The sequence below is a fragment of the Erpetoichthys calabaricus genome, chromosome 4 (assembly GCF_900747795.2).
Source record: "Erpetoichthys calabaricus chromosome 4, fErpCal1.3, whole genome shotgun sequence".
NCBI classification, from domain to species: domain Eukaryota; kingdom Metazoa; phylum Chordata; class Cladistia; order Polypteriformes; family Polypteridae; genus Erpetoichthys; species Erpetoichthys calabaricus.
This window is the reverse complement of record NC_041397.2, coordinates 323,386,776-323,408,108: the sequence shown is the minus strand read 5'-3', so window position 1 is coordinate 323,408,108 and position 21,333 is coordinate 323,386,776. Positions and strand designations below refer to the sequence as shown.

Here is a 21,333-nt window from a genome sequence, read left to right as displayed (position 1 = left end):
TATTATATAAAGTCTGCTCTGAGTCAACTAGTGAGACACCTTAAGCTACTGAGTCCAACAAAGTTGCGAAACCCAAAATGAACAGACTATTAAAGAAGTTTGTGCTGATTGATCCAATTCAGAACATCAGTGCCAACCCACAGTACAAGTGATTGCTAGTGAGAATAAAGATGGACAATTCAGACAACATTTGGGTGAGTCGTCTGACTCTGTAATAAAGCATGAAATACTGTTGACAGTGAAATGCCATCAAGGACACAATAAACAAATCTCTTCAGTTCCCTTTCCCTGTCCCATTATCACTGAACTTCTGCTTGCTTTTCTAGTGTTAATTTATTTCTCCTCTCTTTAATGTGAATTGTCTTAATTCCACTCACCTTCGTCTGCTCCACCGCCCTTCTTGTCTCCTCCAGTGTCTTCTCTCTCTCCTCAAGTCTCCTTGTGATGTTACTCAGTGTCACCTCCAACTGTTTCTGTTTGGACACACAAGAAGACACGTGTGGATGGTCTTATCAGAATTCATTTAAACTTGAGTGCTTGTTCATCATCATTGTACTCATATTTTCCTAACACATTTCTTTTACATTTCATAAGCCAACTTCCTTTTTCTCACACTTGTCATCATATTGACACAGTATGTGACACTGAGATTTGATTCCCCAAAGAACAAAAAGATCCAAATAAATTTTAAATTATACAGCTATATTGAAGATGGAGTTTGGGCTGGAGGAGTGCTATAAATGAAGAAGACTGTTTGAAAGCACACTGGTGCACAAGTCAGTTCTTCATATTTAGAAGACATCACAGCACTGAGTGGGGAGTTTGACGTTCACACACACATAAAAACAAAAACTGGACAGAGTTGGTGAAGAAATGCTTGAGAACCCAGGAGGACTTAGACGCACAATGGCGGGATCTCAAAGGCCATTCCAGAGTTCAGACTTTTGAGAGTGTTGTGAAGGTTTTTGTCATTTATATGAGTCAAATGAGATAACTGAGGCCACTAAGATGTGAATGATTGTGAGGAGTTCAGTAAGAAGTCAGTCACAAATAATGAAGAGGATGAGCTCAGATAAAACTAGAAAAAATAGTGGAAATAAAAAAATACATTAAAACTGAAGCCCAGAGAAATTGGACATTTAATATTTAATTCTAGAAATAAAAAGGCAGATAAAGGACAACTAAAATTTCAATTATGAATATGAACAATCAAGCTGGTAGAGTGTAGACTGTTTTATGGTAAAGAAGATGACCGCATTCAGCCTTCATGTTTAGCGATGAATGGAGTAATGGCTGTGAAAACGTTGACAAATAACAGGCCATGGAGATGATCAATAAAAATAAGCAGGACCTTTAAGAACAACCAAGGGCTACAGCCAAGGATGCCAGTCGGTCAACAGAATACAAATTGGTCATGTAGGGAACACCAAGGGATCAGAGAACATGGAACAGATGAGGAGGTGATAACAGATCAGGAGAAGGCCATTTCTGAATGGTGTCGTAGAAACAGTTGCAGTAAGAAATTGTGCAGACTCAGTCACCTGTTGATGGGTTTAAGACATTTACAAGACAGAGGAAAACACAAACCAAAATGAAAGCTCATTACATTACTGAAAACACTGGAATGTACTGTAGTGGTGGTGATAACGTGTTCACTATGAGTAACATAACTGACATACAGCATTGACTAGGAGTTCATTGGTATGATTTGCATTAGGGGATTGGAAGAATTCAGCCAAGTGTCGTTTAAAGAAACAGTGGGCATCCCTAGAGTGCATAGGAGGACACCCCAGTCCAGGGAATAAGAGACATTAAGATACCTAAACCAGATGCCAAAATGAGTAAAGTAGTGATAGTGCTGGAAGTAATCATTAGAAGGATTGATAAATACTAATAAGTTTTGTATGATGTGTTGTCCTCCTTGGGCATGTGGCTTGGCTCCAGTCTAGAGATGTAGCTGATTTAGTTGTCATTGTTCACGTTAGAATAAGTGGCAAAGGTAAAGGCAAGCTGGCAGTTGTGCAAAAACAAAACAAATTACTGTAAAGAGCGAGGAGATAAGATGAGGGGCAGAACAGACAAGATGGTCTTATCAGAAGTGCTGCATGTGCCATATGCTAGTCCAGGTAAGACTGAGGAGATCAGAAAGCTTAATGTGTGGCTCAGATTTGTGTAGGCACAATAAATACTAAATAAGTAAGAATCAAAAGAGGAATCTACAAGAAGACAATGGTAAATAAATAGTGACAAGTCAAATCTATTAAAAAAACAATAATAGAAAAATGATATACAGCCAAAACTAAAGTATAAATAGTAAATATTACTTAAAAATATGTTGACCAAAAGTCCAAATGCCAAATAAAAATATTAAGAAAAAAATATTTTTAATAATTAAGAAAACTAGAAGAGGAGATAAACAGAAAGTGGAAAGTATTATGTATCAGAAGTAACAAACAGTACATGGCAGACAGAAATCAGCAGATAAACTACTGAAACTACTAAAAAAAGGGGCATCAAGCATACTGTAAGTAAACAAGTAACTTAATGAAATATTATAATTATATAATCCTTTATAATCCCCTCCTCGAACCGCCACCTTATCGTGGTGGAGGGGTTTGCGTGTCCCAATGATCCTAGGAGCTCTGTTGTCCGGGGCTTTATGCCCCTGGTAGGGCCACCCAAGGCAAATTGGTCCTAGGTGAGGGATGAGACAAAGTGCGGTTCAACAGACCTCCTATGACGAATAAAAAATTTGGACGGCGTTTTCCCTCGCCCGGACGCGGGTCACCGGGGCCCCCCCCCTGGAGCCAGGCCTGGAGGTGGGGCTCGTTGGCGAGCGCCTGGTGGCCGGGCTTGCACCCATGGGGCTCGGCCGGGCACAGCCCGAAGAGGCAACGTGGGTCCCCCTTCCCATGGGCTCACCACCTATGGGAGGGGCCAAGGAGGTCTGGTGCAGTGTGAGTTGGGTGGTGGCCGAAGGCGGGGACCTTGGCGGTCCGATCCTCGGCTACAGAAGCTGGCTCTTGGGACGTGGAATGTCACCTCTCTGAAGGGGAAGGAGCCTGAGCTAGTGCGTGAAGTTGAGAGGTTCCGGCTAGATATAGTCGGGCTCACCTCAACGCACAGCTTGGACTCTGGAACCAATCTCCTTGAGAGGGGCTGGACTCTCTACCACTCTGGAGTTGCCCCCGGTGAGAGGCACCGAGCGGGTGTGGGTATACTTATTGCCCCCCGACTTGGAGCCTGTACATTGGGGTTTACCCCGGTAGACGAGAGGGTAGCCTCCCTCCGCCTTCGGGTGGGGGGACGGGTCCTAACTGTTGTTTGTGCGTATGCACCGATCAGCAGTTCAGAGTACCCACCCTTTTTGGAGTCCCTAGAGGCTGTGCTAGAGGGCATACCTTCTGGGGACTCCCTCGTACTGCTGGGGGACTTCAATGCTCACGTGGGCAATGACAGTGAGACCTGGAAGGGCGTGATTGGGAGGAATGGCCCCCCGATCAGAACCCGAGTGGTGTTTTGTTATTGGACTTCTGTGCTCGTCACGGATTGTCCATAACGAACACCATGTTCAAGCATAGGGGTGTTCATATGTGCACTTGGCACCAGGACACCCTAGGCCTCAGTTCGATGATCGACTTTGTGGTCGTGTCATCGGACTTGCGGCCACATGTCTTGGACACTCGGGTGAAGTGAGGGGCGGAGCTATCAACTGATCACCACCTGGTAGTGAGTTGGCTTCGATGGTGGGGGAGGATGCCGGTCAGGCCTGGTAGGCCCAAACGTGTTGTGAGGGTCTGCTGGGAATGTCTGGCAGAGCCCCCTGTCAGAAGTAGCTTCAACTCCCACCTCCGGCAGAACTTCGACCATGTCCCGAGGGAGGTGGGGGACATTGAGTCCGAATGGGCCATGTTCCGTGCCTCTATTGTTGAGGCGGCTGACCGGAGCTGTGGCCGTAAGGTGGTCGGTGCCTGTCGTGGCGGCAATCCCCGAACCCGTTGGTGGACACCGGCGGTGAGGGATGCTGTCAAGCTGAAGAAGGAGTCCTACCGGTCCCTTTTGTCCTGTGGAACTCTGGAGGCAGCTAATAGGTACCGGCAGGCCAAGCGGAATGCAGCTTCGGTGGCTGCTGAGGCAAAAACTCGGGCATGGGAGGAGTTTGGGGAGGCCATGGAGAACGACTTTCGGACGGCTTCGAGGAGATTCTGGTCCACCGTCCGGCGTCTCAGGAGGGGAAAGCAGTGCAGTGTCAACACTGTATATGGTGGTGATGGTGCGCTGCTGACCTCGACTTGGGACATTGTGGGTCGGTGGGGGGAGTACTTCGAAGACCTCCTCAATCCCAATAACATGCCTTCCAATGAGGAAGCAGAGCCTGGGGACTTGGAGGTGGGCTTCCCCATCTCTGGGACTGAGGTCACCGAGGTGGTCAAAAAACTCCTTGGTGGCAGGGCCCCGGGGGTGGATGAGATACGCCCGGAGTTCCTCAAGGCTCTGGATGTTGTAGGGCTGTCTTGGTTGACATGTCTCTACAACATCGCATGGACATCAGGGACAGTGCCTCTGGATTGGCAGACCGGGGTGGTGGTCCCCCTCTTTAAGAAGGGGGACCGGAGGGTGTGTTCCAACTACAGAGGGATCACACTCCTCAGCCTCCCTGGAAAAGTCTATTCGGGGGTTCTGGAGAGGAGGGTCCATCGGATAGTCGAACCTCGGATTCAGGAGGAACAGTGTGGTTTTCGTCCTGGTCGCGGAACAGTGGACCAGCTCTACACCCTTAGCAGAGTCCTGGAGGGTGCATGGGAGTTCGCCCAACCAGTCAACATGTGTTTTGTGGACTTGGAAAAGGCGTTCGACCGTGTTCCTCGGGGGATCCTGTGGGGGGTGCTCCGGGAGTATGGAGTACCGGACCCCCTGATAAGGGCGGTTCGGTCCCTGTACAACAGGTGTCAGAGCTTGGTCCGCATTGCCGGCAGTACGTCGAACCCGTTTCCAGTGAGAGTTGGACTCCGCCAGGGCTGCCCTTTGTCACTGATTCTGTTCATAACTTTTATGGACAGAATTTCTAGGCGCAGCCAGGGTGTTGAGGGGGTCCGGTTTGGTGGACTCAGGATTGGGTCACTGCTTTTTGCAGATGATGTTGTCCTGTTTGCTTCATCAGGCCGTGATCTTCAGCTCTCTCTGGATCGGTTCGCAGCTGAGTGTGAAGCGGCTGGGATGGGAATCAGCACTTCCAAATCCGAGACCATGGTCCTCAGCCGGAGAAGGGTGGAGTGCCCTCTCAGGGTTGGGAGCGAGATCCTGCCTCAAGTGGAGGAGTTCAAGTATCTCGGGGTCTTGTTCACGAGTGAGGGAAGAATGGAGCGTGAGATCGACAGGCGGATCGGTGCGGCCTCCGCAGTGATGCGGGCTCTGCATAGGTCTGTCGTGGTGAAAAAGGAGCTGAGCCATAAGGCAAAGCTCTCAATTTACCGGTCGATCTATGTTCCTACCCTCACCTATGGTCATGAGCTATGGGTAGTGACCGAAAGAACGAGATCGCGAATACAAGCAGCCGAAATGAGTTTCCTCCGCAGGGTGTCTGGGCTCTCCCTTAAAGATAGGGTGAGAAGCTCAGTAATCCGGGAGGGGCTCAGAGTAGAGCCGCTGCTCCTCCGCATCGAGAGGAGTCAGATGAGGTGGCTCGGGCATCTGATCAGGATGCCTCCTGGACGCCTCCCTGGGGAGGTGTTCCGGGCACGTCCAACCGGGAGGAGGTCCCGGGGAAGACCCAGGACACGCTGGAGAGACTATGTCTCCTGGCTGGCCTGGGAACGCCTCGGAATTCTCCTGGAAGAGCTAGAAGAAGTGGCCGGGGAGAGGGAAGTCTGGGCATCTCTGCTCAAGCTGCTGCCCCCGCGACCCGACCTCGGATAAGCGGAAGAGAATGGATGGATGGATGGATGGATCCTTTAGGAGAGAAATGATAAAAAATATATACAGTTACACAAAAAAATCAAAATAAGAAATGAGAAAAATGAATTGGTTATAGAACAGAAAAAAACAAAAGGATCTAAACATCTAAATAGACTGACGTGTTTGTTTTTTTATAAAGCACACAAAGTGGCGACAGAACAGGCTTATTCTCCGCCACATTTGCAGGTAGACGTCTTCTTCAGGGCAAGTAAAGCATTCAAAGATTTGACAGCCTGAGTCACACATTGCTTGCAAGTCTTTCTTAATGACTCCCTTTATGAAGTTCTTTCCCATCATTCCTTGCTTATACTTCAGGCTTTCATTTTATACAGGTCTTTATACTTATTTAGCTTCCATTATTTTTGTCATTTGTGATTTTTGCAGGATGCATTTCATGGTGGTCAGGGGTTTGCCCTTGTGTTGTGTTTGGATCATCAAATCAAATTTGACTTGTTATATTTGGATTATACGTACAGTACAATACGTAGTGAAATGTGTAGCTGATAACTCCTCTAACTCTGAGAGGAATATAAAGGACAATAACAATAATGCATAACTTTATAAAAATTAATAGAAATCATTATGTTAAACGGATTCAGTAAAATGTTTCATAATAGAATTCTAAATTTATGGTAAATAATAAATAACTTAATAACTTAAATAACCCAATGTAAGATCATGTCTGTTTTCCTATAACCTGTAACTTTCCTTTCTTATGTATTTTGTTTTCTTTACTCCATATTCTCAGGTATTAAACACATAACTGTGTGCCTGGACCACTGTAAGTAATTAGCTAAAATATTGTGTTTCAAAGTCAATTTTATTTCTATATAAAATGAAACTCAATTTCTGCTATTTTCTGACTGATTTCAACTGCAAAAATTTCCATTGAAAAGAATGGTATACAGGGATTAACCCAAAATGAAATTGGAAATTCACTAAAAACAGCAGACATTGGATGTTTTTATGGATGTAAAAATACAAAAGTAAAACAGAGGAGAAGGAGTTCATCAGTGTACTGTAATTACTATTTGTTTATTAGCAGGAAATATTAAAACACCAATGGGAGAAGCAGCCTGTCTAGAGTCTTAATAATCAGGGCTGACTTCAGGGGTCAAGGTGGTCCTTCTTCTAGGATCAGGAGATCAGGACTGAGAGGTACACCATCAACAAAAGATTTAAGAGGGGCAGACGTGGAAAAGTCTGAAAGTGAAAGTGGGCTAAACCTCTGAAAATGGAGACAGTTGATGGACAGTTGGGCAAGTTTAAAAGGAGATTACGTACAAGGCAGGGAGCAGTGGGGAAGCCAGCTTGTTGATGGCTCCTGTGCAGTGCCCTCCTGTCTAGCATAACTGTTAGTAATTTATTCGCAACTGGATCCTAAGGGCCTGTTGGGCAGTGACATCTGGGACTGTGTCACTATCAGATCACACACTGGTGACAAACAAACCAGCTCTCCAAATGAATTTTGTAATAATCTTTTAAATTGCTTTATTACCGGTGCTGTGTGTTAGCCAGATAAAATAAATTGTGGGAATGAAATGTGGGAGGTGTGGGTAGTAGTACTAGTACATAAATATATGTAAAATGTGGACCCACTTACTTTTCCAAGACAACTTTGTGAAGGGAAATGATTAAAATGTGACGTAAGCTACAAAGTAGAAACTGTTCTGTGTTATAAAATGAAGTAATTTCAATTTGTAAGAAATTAAAACAACAACGGCTGACAGGATACTATGACACAATCGAATTGTTTTACACAATTTCTGAGAAAATAGACATCATAAAGTGGTCCTGCTCACAAATCCTCACAGTAGTGACACTAATAGGAGAGAGTTTCCCCCAACCCACAATTACAGCAGCCCAGGTAAGCAGAGAGCTGAGGAGACTTTGTGCCAGCAAAGCAGCAGGTCCAGATGGAGTATCGCCACGACTGCTGAAGGCCTGTGCGTTGGAGCTGGGGAGTCCTCTACAACACATCTTCAACCTGAGCCTGAAACAGGGGAGAGTCCCCAGGCTTTGGAAAACATCTTGATCACCCCAGTCCCAAAGGTATCACGTCCTGGTGAGCTGAATGACTTCCAGCCTGTCGCTCTGACATCGCATGTGATGAAGACCATGGAGCGGCTGCTGCTTCACCACCTGAGGCCACAGGTCCAACACGCCCTCGACCCTCTACAGTTCGCATACCAGGAGAAGTTGGGAGCGGAGGATGCCATCATCTATATGCTACACAGATCCCTCTCCCACTTGGACAGAGGCACTGGTGCTGTAAGAATTATGTTTCTGGACTTCTCTAGCACCTTCAACACAATCCAACCTCTACTCCTTAGGGACAAGCTGACAGAGATGGGAGTAGACTTATACCTGGTGGTATGGATCGTGGACTATCTTACAGACAGACCTCAGTAGGTGCGTCTCAAGAACTGCAGGTCTGACATTGTGGTCAGCAACACAGGAGCGCCACAAGGGACTGTACTTACTACAGTCCTGTTCAGCCTATATTCATCGGACTTCCAATACAACTCAGAGTCCTGCCACGTGCAAAAGTTCGCTGACGACACTGCTATCGTGGGCTGCATCAGGAGTGGGCAGGAGGAGGAGTATAGGAACCTAATCAATGACTTTGTTAAATGATGCGACTCAAACCACCTACACCTGAACACCAACAAAACCAAGGAGCTGGTGGTGGATTTTAGGGGCCCAGACCCCTCATGGACCCCGTGATCATCAGAGGTGACTGTGTGCAGAGGGTGCAGAACTATAAATATCTGGGAGTGCAGCTGGATGATAAATTAGACTGGACTGCCAATACTGATGCTCTGTGTAAGAAAGGACAGAGCCGGTTATACTTCCTTAGAAGGCTGGCGTCCTTCAACATCTGCAATAAGATGCTGCAGATGTTCTATCAGATGGTTGTGGCGAGTGTCCTCTTCTATGTGGTGGTGTGCAGGGGAGGCAGCATAAAGAAGAAGGACGCCTCACGCCTGGACAAACTGGTGAGGAAGGCAGGCTCTATTGTAGGCATGGAGCTGGACAGTTTGACATCTGTGGCAGAGCGACGGGCGCTGAGCAGGCTCCTGTCAATCATGGAGAATCCACTGCATCCACTGAACAGGATCATCTCCAGACAGAGGAGCAGCTTCAGCGACAGACTGCTGTCACTGTCCTGCTCCACTGACAGACTGAGGAGATTGTTCCTCCCCAAACTATGCGACTCTTGAATTCCACACGGGGGAGTAAACGTTAAAATTATAGAAAGTTATTGTCTGTTATACCTGCATTGTTATCACTCTTTAATGTAATATTGTTTTTTATCAGTATGCTGCTGCTGGAGTATGTGAATTTCCCCTTGGGATTAATAAAGTATCTATCTATCTATCTATCTATCTATCTATCTATCTATCTATCTATCTATCTATCTATCTATCTATCTATCTATCTATCTATCTATCTATCTATCTATCTATCTATCTATCTATCTACGTGTGTCTACGTGTGTTTAGGAGACAACTAAAGGGCTTAAATGGCAGGAAGAATCCGAAAAGGTAAGGCCGCATGAATATCCCAGAGGCCTCTTTAGGCTCAGAGGGTCGGTAGAGGGTCACTTCTTTTTAATATGGAAAGTGTAGAGTGCTGCAGTAAGCTGGCGCCCTGCCTAGGGTTTGTTTCCTGCCTTGCGCCCTGTGTTGGCTGGGATTGGCTCCAGCAGACCCCCGTGACCCTGTATTTAGGATATAGCGGATTGGATAATTAATGGATGGCTACACAGCCACACCCGTGCCTACTTACTGTGACCTGGCTTAGCCAACCTCACCAAATACTTTTATTTTCCTTCATAAATCTGGTAATGTTGGTCAAGGAAGTAGACAGTTTTACATGATGAATTGAATATAACTTCTCAAAATGGAGGTGAATTCACATCATTTGATGTGCTCATTCTTATAACATATTAAAATAGAATAATTTACAATTGTAGCGTTAATTTGCAGGCTTATACAGTCAAAGTCATTATGCATGATGTAGTTTAACTGCCTTTTATCTGACCTCACTATATATTACGATTGTGTGGTATTAATAAGTAATTTTAATGTTGACATAGATGGTCAAGCAGACATCTTTAGCATTTTGTTTGCGTATCTGCTGGACTTGCTGGGGTTTTGCCAGATTTTTAAAGGTCAGAGTGCATCTCACAATCACACATTAGGTGGAAATATTACTCAGGTTGTTGTCCTGTAAAATGTCCTTACTGCTCCACTAAATGTCATTATGTCGTAATTAAGTAAATGATAACTTATTTTATTTAAACAACAGCATACAGTGTATACTACAATACTATACTGAAACCTCTGAAATGAATTTATTGTAAGAATCTTAGGCTTATCGACCCCCGTGACCCTGTAGTTAGGATATAGCGGGTTGGATAATGGGTGGATGGATGGAATGTTAGGCTTAGCTTCAGGAGTGGTGGCTCTGAGGCTAGGGATCTGCACTGCCAATTGGAAGGTTGCCGGTTTGAATCCCGTAAATGCCAAAAAGGAACTCTGCTTTGTAAGGCCCTTAACCTACAATTGCTGAGCCCTTTGATTGGTGGGAAAAGCGCTATATAAATGCAAAGAATTATTATTATAGAATACAGAATAGATTGGTCAACATGTGACTATAACGTGTCTCTTAAAAAGGCCTGAGATCAGCCACATGCAAACTCAAAATATTTGAAAATGCACATGCAGGACAAAGGCAAGCAAGCAGCTAAACAAGCCTACACTCCATGTGCCAATGCTACATGGGGTAAAACCCTGGGTTATTGAATTATTCTTTGGATGACATTGCATTGTAACTTACTACTCTTACAGCAGCCAACTGTGCCATCATCTTGTTAAGAACACCTCATGAAGAATGAACTATTCGATATTTCTATAAAGAGCCAGCAGGCTGCTCGTACAGTACCTGTGTCAGAGACCAGTTATGGTCAGCAGGCTGTAGTTCTGCCCGTCCCTGCCTTAGAAAACCAAAACAAAAGTACTTGGATCACAAAGAATGAGAGTGCTAACATGGACTAAAGTGTACATGGATGATATGAGTATGTCATCTTGGGCTGTTTCATGACTTGCTCCCGGCCTCATATGCATACATTCCAGCTCCATACTATACCATACCTGAAAATTCAGATTTATAAGATTAATGAATAGATTTCCCTGTTAAACTACATTTACAAATCTCTTAACTCCTGTTATTTATCCATCCATCCATCCATTTTCCAACCCACTGAATCCAAACACAGGGGTCTACTGGAGCCAATCCCAGCCAACACAGGGCACAAGGCAGGAACCAATCCCGGGCAGGGTGCCAACCCACCGCAGGACACACACAAACCAAGCACACACTAGGGCCAATTAAGAAACACCAATCCAGCATGTCTTTGGACTATGGGAGGAAACCGGAGCGCCCGGAGGAAACCCACGCAGACACGAGGAGAACATGCAAATTCCACGCAGGGAGGACCTGGGAAGCAAACCTGGGTCTCCTAACTGCGAGGCAGCAGCGCTACCACTGCGCCACCATGCCACCCTCCTGTTATTTACTTGTTTATATTAAACATTAAACTCCACTTACCTGTTTTCCTTCTCTTTCTGTCTCCAGCTCCACTATGTCATGATTTTTATGTCCAGTCACCATGCACATCAAGCAGATACACATCTCATCGGTTTTGCAAAATATTTCCAAGCTTTTCAGATGTTTCACACAGAGTTTCTCCTCTAGATTTCCATCAGGATCAGTCAGCTTGTGGTCCTTCCAGGCAGCTACTTCATAGTGAGGCTGAAGGTGAGTCTGACAGTAGGAGGCCATACAGGTCAGACAGGACTTCACGGCTCTAAATTTATTCCCAGTGCAGAAGTCACACTCCACGTCTCCAGGGCTTGCATAATTCTGAGGCTGAGGAAGAGGAGGATGACTGATTACTGTCTTCTTTAATTTCTTGATGACTTCATTCAGCAGTGTGCTTCTTCGTAAGCCAGGCCTTGGCAAGAAGGTCTCTCTGCACTGAGGACAGCTGCACTCTTGGCTCTGATCCCAGCAGTCAGTGAGGCACTTCAGACAGAAACTGTGACCACAGGGGATTGTCACAGGGTCACTGAGAATCTCTAGACACACTGAGCAGGTGAACTCATCCTGTGATACAAACAACTGGGCTTTGGCCATCGTCACTCAGAGGGGAAACAGGCAGAGAGAATCAGTCAGACAAACAAGGAAGTGACTTGTGAAGAAATGAAAGTGAAACTTTGTCTGAGCTCAGTGAGGAGGAGGAGGAGATTTAAAGAGAAAGCTGGGAGCTCACAGACAGAACATCTGAGGAAACACTGAGGATGAACAGTTAATGTGAGGCAGGAGCCCACAGAGTGAAGATGTACAGCAACAGAAGAGATGACCTGTGCTGGGGTGTCTGTTAAAGTTTCATTCACTTCAGTATTTCTTATTTAATTATTGCAAACTGCAGTTTACATCAGACAGACTCAGAGCACATTTATAAATTAAAATTAAGTATAAATAGATTTATATTGTGATGGGGCGGCACGGTGGCGCAGTGGGTAGCGCTGCTGCCTCGCAGTTGGGAGACCTGGGGAACTGGGTTCGATTCCCGGGTCCTCCCTGCGTGGAGTTTGCATGTTCTCCCCGTGTCTGCGTGGGTTTCCTCCGGGCGCTCCGGTTTCCTCCCACAGTCCAAAGACATGCAGGTTAGGTGCATTGGCGATTCTAAATTGGCCCTAGTGTGTGCTTGGTGTGTGTTTGTGTGTGTCCTGCGGTGGGTTGGCACCCTGCCCAGGATTGGTTCCTGCCTTGTGCCCTGTGTTGGCTGGGATTGGGTCCAGCAGACCCCCGTGACCCTGTGTTCAGATTCAGCGGGTTGGAAAATGGATGGATGGATATTGTGATGGCCAGGCAGCCCTGTGCAGACTGAGACTGAAGCTCTTCCACAGATTATTCACTGAAACCATGCTGGTACTCAATAGTCAAATTGTACATCCCATAGTAAATTCTCTGTCTTAATCAGTTAATTGTCATTTTTGCAAAGCAATAACTCATTAAATTACTCAGTAAATCCCCCACTTTATTTTTATCTTTCTCTGTAGTTTTTAAAATGGTGCAAATTTTCTTTTTTTTGTGGTTGGTACAATATATTATCATAAAACAGATTCAAGAACAAAGGAAGAGAGTCGGGGCTTTGTTTGGAGATCCACATTTAATGTCAATTTTGAAAAGAAAAGATAGGTATTTGTGATGACATATTGAATGCTATCTTCGGGGAGATGCGCCATTTAAATATGATGATGATCGGAAGAGGTGCAGCTTTCGACGATCACACTGTAAGTCCTGTTCTCTTCCACAGTAAAGGAAACAGAAACTGTATTAATTTTGGTGTGTCTGCCTTTCCTTCCCCCAAATAGATCTGAACCATTACCTGTGAGACGCTCCCAAAGCTTGCATATATGTGTGCGTGTATGTGTCTGTGTGTATAAATATAACAAATGATACAAAATAATAATTTCTTTCACATTTCACTTTGGATTTAAGAGACTCAAACCAACAGACTGCTTTGGTGGTTCTCTTTCTGTAATTCTGTTTCCCATAATGCATCAGTTGCAGGACCACCATCAACACTCTCGTGGCTCTTTCTGCTGACTACGCTTTCCTATCATAAGCCTGTCCTGATTTGTGTTCTATTGATCCATGGTGTCAAAGCACAAACTCACATTGTAAAACCTCCACTCTGCTCTGAGGTTCAGGAGGCTGAAGGAGGAATCCAGTGACCCATGGAGAAAAAAAGCAGAAAGAAACAGATCTAGTTTTTAACTAGCAAAGGAGTTAAGAATACCATAGAGTCCAGTGTTATAATGTCAGACCAGTTCTTCAGAAGTGGATAAACTGTGACTGTCCATGAGGGAATCAATACTAGAGGAAAGGCAGTCCAAGTTAATATTCTTAATATTGCAGAATGACATGGGATAGGGAAGCTTAGTAATGGAAAGAGTGAGTTTAACATTGAATGAGAGGAGAAAATGGTCAGTTATGGGGAGTTCAGTTGCAGTACAATCAAGGGGGGTAACTCCAGAGCAGCAGATCAAATCCAAGATATGTCCTTTGCAATGAGTGGGAACATCAGTATGCTGCTGGAATCCAAAATGCTCAAGGCAGGATGTAAAGTCTCTAGTAAGAGGGACATTGATATTATCCATGTGTATATTAAAATCCCCCAGCAATATTATGTTTGGTGAAACAGTAGATAAGTGCATAAGAAACAACAACAAAGTCGTTCAGATTATTTGATTTAGGGGTGCAGTAAACAGTGATACTATGAATAGGGCCAGTCAGTTAACACACAGTGGATTCAAGGGAGCTGAAGGCTGGAACAGACAACAGCAGGACTTTCCACTTCTCATGATACATTAACACGGGACCTCCTTCCAGGCCAGAGCCACGGGGTTGACAGATGTAAACAAACCCCGGGGGAGTGGTTTCATTAAGTTGGGAAATGTCAGGGGTTGTTGTCATGTCTCCGTTAGACAGAAAAAGTCAAACTTACAGTCAGTGAGGAGATCCTGGATAAGATGCTCCTTGCTCATAAGTGAGCGGATGTTCAATAAACCAAAGCTGACAATGGTGTTATCACATTTGGAAGTGGTGTTAGCTGACTGAGCTAGGCTGGCTAACACACTGTGGTCAGCAACCCTGCCTATGTTACGTGGAGGATGTCAAGAATTGGACCAGATGGTGTTTATTATTTTCAAGGTAATAGCTTGGAGAATCCAGCAGAACCCATGATGGATGTATCTCCGACAGGGGAGGAATGCGATGTCTTTGTGAAGGTACAGTGCAGTTAGCGGAGGATCAGATAGGTGAAAATGTAGTCAGAGGAGCTCAGAAGCTGAATACTGGAGCAAGTGCGTCGTGGGTTGGTTAGTGAGAGACAGGAGAGACCAAACAAACACAAACCAAATAAATATACTAACAGTCCACATTGCAGGCGAGGACACAGGCAACTCAGACGTCCAGAGAACAGAACCAGGTAAGCCAAAAAACAGGGTTGGGCTGAAACTAGTCCATATACAGCCGCAACGAAGTGTCAACAAAATAACCAGTCGAGCTAGAAATCATAAGTCTAGCTATAAATAACTGGGAAATAATGCTTGAAGAACAAGTCTGCCAAATGAGAACAGTTGCTTAGTCCATTAAATCTAATCATAAAAAAAAGTTAAAAAGTGATCGTCGAGCAGCGGCGACCAGTTCTGCCAGAGTCTGCTCAACCGGAAGTTCAATGCCTTTCATATCTATCTATCTATCTATCTATCTATCTATCTATCTATCTATCTATCTATCTATCTATCTATCTATCTATCTATCTATCTATCTATCTATCTATCTATCTATCTATCTATCTATCTATCTATCTATCTCTGTTCTTGTCTAGTCTGTTCTGAATTCTTAATTATAAGAATCTTTATTTGTCTGTGAAACTTAATAATGCCTTCTCTTTGAATCTGTCTATCACCAGCTGCCTCCCATGTGTACATGCATGACACGAGTCAGGAAAAATCGGCATACGGATGAACAATTAACCCTATAAAATACACTGTTAATCAGCGATTTAGTGAAGTCTTTAGTGACTGATCAAAAACACATATCGATGGTGAGAACTGAGTAATTATTTTATGAATATCAGGTAGGCTTATTTTAGTAAAGGAATTTTGACTGACTGTGTTCACTATGTTGAGATTCAGCTAGGTCTGTGCATAAAGTCTGTGGTGTACGACGTCTGATATTAGATATGAATAGAATGCTGTGAAAGCCTCACATTTAGCTCCTGATGATTTAAACATCTATTCCACAGAGTGAGCCGGGTGCAAAATACAGTCAATGGATATATAATAAGATTCTTAAGATTCTTGGCTATCCCCCATTATTATTTTGGAGAAATAATGAGATGGAGACCATCTCTCATGTTGAACTGCATACTATATTTGTTAATTTGAACCTTTAATATTTTCTAATGGATTGTTCATTTAGCTTCATTAAGCTCCACTTACACTTAGCCTTATGGCATTCTCTCAAGTTTCAAACTGCCTTTTCTCTTCCACAGTATTACAGCTGTTCCTGAATTTTTAACAAGTTTTTCAGGAGCTACAAAGTCAATCATTACCTTCAGTTTTACATTACAATTGCCAGCATTAGTATTTTCATTGCTAGCTGTATTAGGGCGGACACTAAAGTAGGGTTGATTATTTATAATACTTGAAAAGGTAGAGAAGTAGAGTATAAAATACAATGATCGGATATGCCAATATCCACTATCTGAATCACAACAATTCTATGCCAAGGGAAATAAACATATTGCCCCTTTTGTGCGTCGACTGGGTGATTTGTTGAGTAAAGTCAAAAGATTTGAAAAGTTCCATTAATTCTGTGGCTTTTGGATTGCAATGATTTTTTATGTAAAAGTTGAAGCCACCTGCTCTTGGGACTTTGTCATAACTTGTTATTCTCACAGATAATTAATTTATTTACTATTTATTCATAAAAGAGGCATTATATTTTGACGGTCAATAAATAGCTAGTAAATGTAATGTGACAACAAGATACTCAAAAGATGCAAAACTACTTAGGCTGGCATCCTCTTTACAGTTTACTTTTCTTGAGAAAATATTTGCTAAGTTGCTGCCGCCTTTTTTCTCCTCCTCGACCTGACTGAGTAAAATTAAAGTTTGGCGGTACTGCCTCAATATGTACTGCAGTTTAGTCACTACTCAACCACTTTACATATGGAATTAAAATGTCACAATACCTACCATTATGATCATTCAATAGTAGAATCTGTGCTGGGTCATCCAATTTGATAGACAATTCTGTTGATTTCAATGTTCCCAGTATCTCAGATGTCTTCCCATGGGGAGTAAAACAGCCTGGCAATAGAGCAGTGGCACCAAGTGGTACAATAGGACACCGAAAACAGAAACAGAATAGAGGAGAGTTAGTAATGGTTTATAATTGTTGTAATGCTTATGCTTTTTTGCAAATGTGTAACAAACAGAAATGCAGTATGTACACCTAATCAGCAGCTCTAGTCAGGGTATGCTAAACTGAACTGGTGAGTTTACAGCATATGACCAAAGGGGCATCTCTTACAGTAGCAGGAAGACATTTCCAGGAGAATTTTGAAATCTGCCCTAAACTTAACCGGGAGCCAGTGTAAGGATTTAAGAACTGCAGTTATGTGTTTGTATTTTCTTGTTCTTGTAATAATTTTTGTAGCAGTATTTTAAAGGAACTGAAATCTGTGTAAAGAACACCATATTGCTGTAGTCAGTCCTACTAGAAATAAGTGAAGGAATTCCTTTCTTATTATCACTCATATTTAGGAAATGTCTTAATTTTACAGCATTTTCAAAATAAAAAGAAAATGTTTAAGACAGTTTTGTAAAATGTGTTTAAATGTCATGCCAGTGTTGACAAGGTCAGAAATATTGGATGTGTGAAAAGGATTGAATGACAAAACAAAAACGTGAAGTAAAAAAATGAAGGCAAATAAAGCAAAGGTTCTTTCACTGAGTTGCTTTAGATTCAAGTTTTATACCAGGAGCAGTACAACTCCATCTTTTAAGGCATTTTCACACTCCTAGTCCGCTTGCTTTGCTCCAAATAAGGGGACATTTTATTACTTTGTTTAAATTTTCAGTTAGTTCTGCTGTGTTTCACCCTGCAACTTTCAAGCGAACAAAATATATCAATCAACATCCTGTTGACATGTTGTGGATTTACTTCATTTGCCAGAAACACTTTTCCTGGGGAGAAAATATCATGGCGGGTAGACAACAGTTGTGTTTGTGCACCATCGCATTTTCCATAGTTATTTGATTTATTTGCCACATACAGCTCTGTGAATAAGATGCTTATTATCGAATAACTGAAATAAAACTTGTAAAGTATTTGCTATTGCTCATGGCATGAAACAACACATTTTAAACAGGCAAGTGTACAAACGAAGGCCGGCTCATCTGAGGGCAAACGCTGACATGCTTTAGTGTTATGACAGCAGACATATCAGGTGAGGCTCATTTAACTGTGTGATGTTGCATATTTATATCAATGTAACCTCAGTGTAGGTTATCTCAAATCACATGTCTACTGTCTCAAATCCTAGAACTATCAGTTAATGTTCATTTTGGAATGTCTGGTTAGCATTTACTACAAATGTCAAAGTTAAGGTATCCACATCATGTCCAAAAAGCAATCGCATTGAGAGGACACTCCACATACATGCACCACTTACTTGGTGCAAAATTAGGGGTTTGAATGTCCATCTCAAGAGTATTGCTGTTTGTTTCTTGCCACCTCTATATGTGTTTTGATTGACTTGACTACCAGTGAATTTACACTTTTGTATGATCGTGTGTGTGAGGGACGTGTATCAGGTGCCTGATCAGGTGCAAGGCCTGCTCTGGTGACAGGTAATTATGCAAGGTGTTTTATGTGAATGTCTATGTGTTTATTATCTTTACTGTTTTATTGTTTTTTAATTCTCCATGACACTTATAGTGACTACCACAATTTCATCTACTATATAATGCACAGTATTTCCTTTAGTTAGATTGTTTCAGTGTTTGATGACATTCATACTTGTTGTGGGGTACAAAATCTGTAAATTTTGGCCTATATTTTCTTTATATTTTGTTCAAGACAAAACAACAGATGAACTTAAATACAGGGCACATCAAAGCATATCGTCTTCCTGAATTGTACCTCACTTTTAAAACAGCTGTTCAAACAAAATGAGGAAGACATGGCAATGCCTCAGGCTATCATTTACTTTATAACATGAAAAAGGTTCGGGATCTAGGACAACAAGTTGCTAAATGTGTTTACAGCCTGGGAAAGGAAGACATGCTAGTAGGATCAAAAGCTTTATTGTTTGGGAAAACGGACAAGTGAATTCATTCATCATATTGACAGCCAACCAATCAGAATATCTAACAATCACATCTTGCGAAACCCCTGGTAGAATTTTATAATAAATATACCTTGTCTGAAGAGTGACAGGAGAAGAGGAGAACAGAGTGACATCAGAGGAGTGCAAGAACAATGTCAGAAGAGGACACTAGCAACATGCAGCCGTTTCCATTTGATAGTCAGAAAAGCATCTCATGAATAACTTTGAGTGCTCGATCACAAGCCACCCAGTGACATTCATCCTTAACATCTTTACTTTTTGTAAGCTTTTTCTAAAGACTATAAACAGCATATCCAGACTTTACTATCAATCTTATTTTATATTATTCTTTGTTCTAGTTGGTATTATTATTCATGTAATAAATACCATGCTGCTTTTAACTTTCTATGCTTTGTCTTAATGTCTATAGAGTGATTGAAGTAATAAGTTAGATTTCTTTGAGCGCCTGGTGCAGCTGGAGGTTTGCCATTACGTCTGTGATGCGAGGTTTATTAGGCTGAGAGTGAGAGCTCCACTCAATAGTAGGGAACGGGATGTAAAGTAAGGCATTCTTAGTTAATAAATGGCCTATAGTCAAGGATGTTGAGCCTTTGTATGTTTAAATGTATGTCTAAAGACCAAAGTAATATTTAGGTCTGTGAGATATATATTTAAAATGTTGTATGTTGTTTGTGCTGACAATAAGTAAGTCTCTCGAAGTGCAGAGAGAGTGACAGGTTGTGTTATTCGTAAAGCACTTGTGTGGTTTAAAGTGCTAGAGGTTAACTAGCTGTGTGTGTGTCATTTATGGGGCACTGTTATGATTAGGGTCTGTGTGTATGAGTATAGCTATGTATGTGTGTGATAAGATGCGACAGTAGACCAACCTCGTAACGAATTTGATGAGTACACTTACCCCTAGGTGAATGGTAAGTAGAGGGAAATACCATGACAATACAATACCACATGTGAAAATCGTCAGGGCTCGTCTGGTACCACACCGACACCACACTTTATAAAGGGTCTCGGTTTGGTCATTTTGGTCCGCACCAGAGTGCATCTGGCACGTGAACATCTACTTAAACCAACCGGACTTTGAGGGAAATCTTACCAGTTTCATGTGTGTATTTAATCTTTTAAATTAGTTTTAGAACAGTTTAATGGCCTTCATGGATAAGAAACCAAAACTTGAATAACTACTGCAAATTATGTTAAGTAGGGGCCCTGATGGCAGTACAGTGCACCCAAAGTAATAGGAAAGCTAAGTGTTAACAGAAATTCATTCAATAAAGACATAATACTACAGGAAAACTATAGAAAAATAGAAGTAAAATAATGAAGACTCGCAGTGTGATCTCCACTGACTCTTCAAAGCTGGGTGAGCCCTTCACACTTTTACATTCTAATCATTTAGTGTGCCACAATTGAATGTCTACACACAATTAAGGTCATGCCAAATGATCTGATAACATTTCATTTTAAAAATACCGCGAATGGCAACACAAATGATGAACACAAAATTATGTGTGCAGTGCAGTTTGTTAAAGTGCCTGTACAGGCCTCTCTGCTATTTGGTGAACAAACAGTCATGTTAGGTCTTGTGTTACTGATGCATGGATGCAAATCTGAAGCACATGGCTGCCTTCGGTATTACAGAAGTTTTAATGTCTACCCCACTTTTATGCAACATATTGAAATTGAAAAGGCCATTCATAACAAGAACCACATTTTTGCTGTAACACATTTTCATACAAGGGCAGCACACTGGTGCTATGGCAGCACTGTTGCCTTGCAGTAAGGAGACCAGGGTTTATGTTTTGGGTCCTCCAGGTGCAGAGTTTGCATGTTCTCCCCATGTTTGCATGGGTTACCTCTGGGTGCTTCAGTATCCTCCCACAATCCAAAGACTTGCAAGTTAGGTGGATTGGTGATCCTAAATTGGCCCTGGTGTGTTTACCCTGCAATGGACTGGTGCTTGTCCAGGTTTTTTTCCTGCCTTGTTCCCTATGCTACCTAGTATAGGCTCCAGCACCCCCCAACCCTGTTCAGGACAAAGCAGTTTAGAAAATGACTGACTGGCTGATTTTCATACAAAGGATGAGCTCAAAGTACTTTAGAAGATAGTAAAGAAATACTTATAAGTAAAGAAAAAACAAATAAGATTAGGTAAGAAGAATAATGTAAATAACATTCAAAAATAAATAATACACATTTACATAAGAAAGATATATAATTAATAGAAAGCAGAGTCTGTAAATGAAGAATTGTTTTTTGTTTTTTTTTATTTTGCTCACAAGAGTTTAAAATGATGTCTTTTTAATAATTTTAAAAAGATGAGTTTAGAGAAGGATTTTATAATTGTGGGGTCTTTAATTACCCAAACATAAACTGGTGTC

At 42.5% G+C, this 21,333-nt stretch overlaps 2 protein-coding genes across 3 annotated transcripts in view; both read right to left on the bottom strand.

Moving 5' to 3' along the window:
* LOC127527352 (E3 ubiquitin/ISG15 ligase TRIM25-like) overlaps positions 1 to 12,335 on the bottom strand; it is a 57,972-nt gene extending 45,637 nt beyond the window's left edge. For both annotated transcript variants that reach the window (XM_051925876.1, XM_051925877.1), the window contains exons 1-2: positions 11,572 to 12,335; positions 378 to 473 (exon numbers count right to left, since the gene is read on the bottom strand). In XM_051925876.1, the coding sequence (XP_051781836.1) occupies positions 378 to 473; positions 11,572 to 12,159 (684 nt within the window). In that variant the 5' untranslated portion in view covers positions 12,160 to 12,335. The remainder of the gene's footprint in view (positions 1 to 377; positions 474 to 11,571) is intronic.
* Positions 1 to 21,333, bottom strand: part of LOC114643530 (protein NLRC5-like) — a 1,801,805-nt gene that overhangs the window by 262,272 nt on the left and 1,518,200 nt on the right. The window lies entirely within an intron of this gene.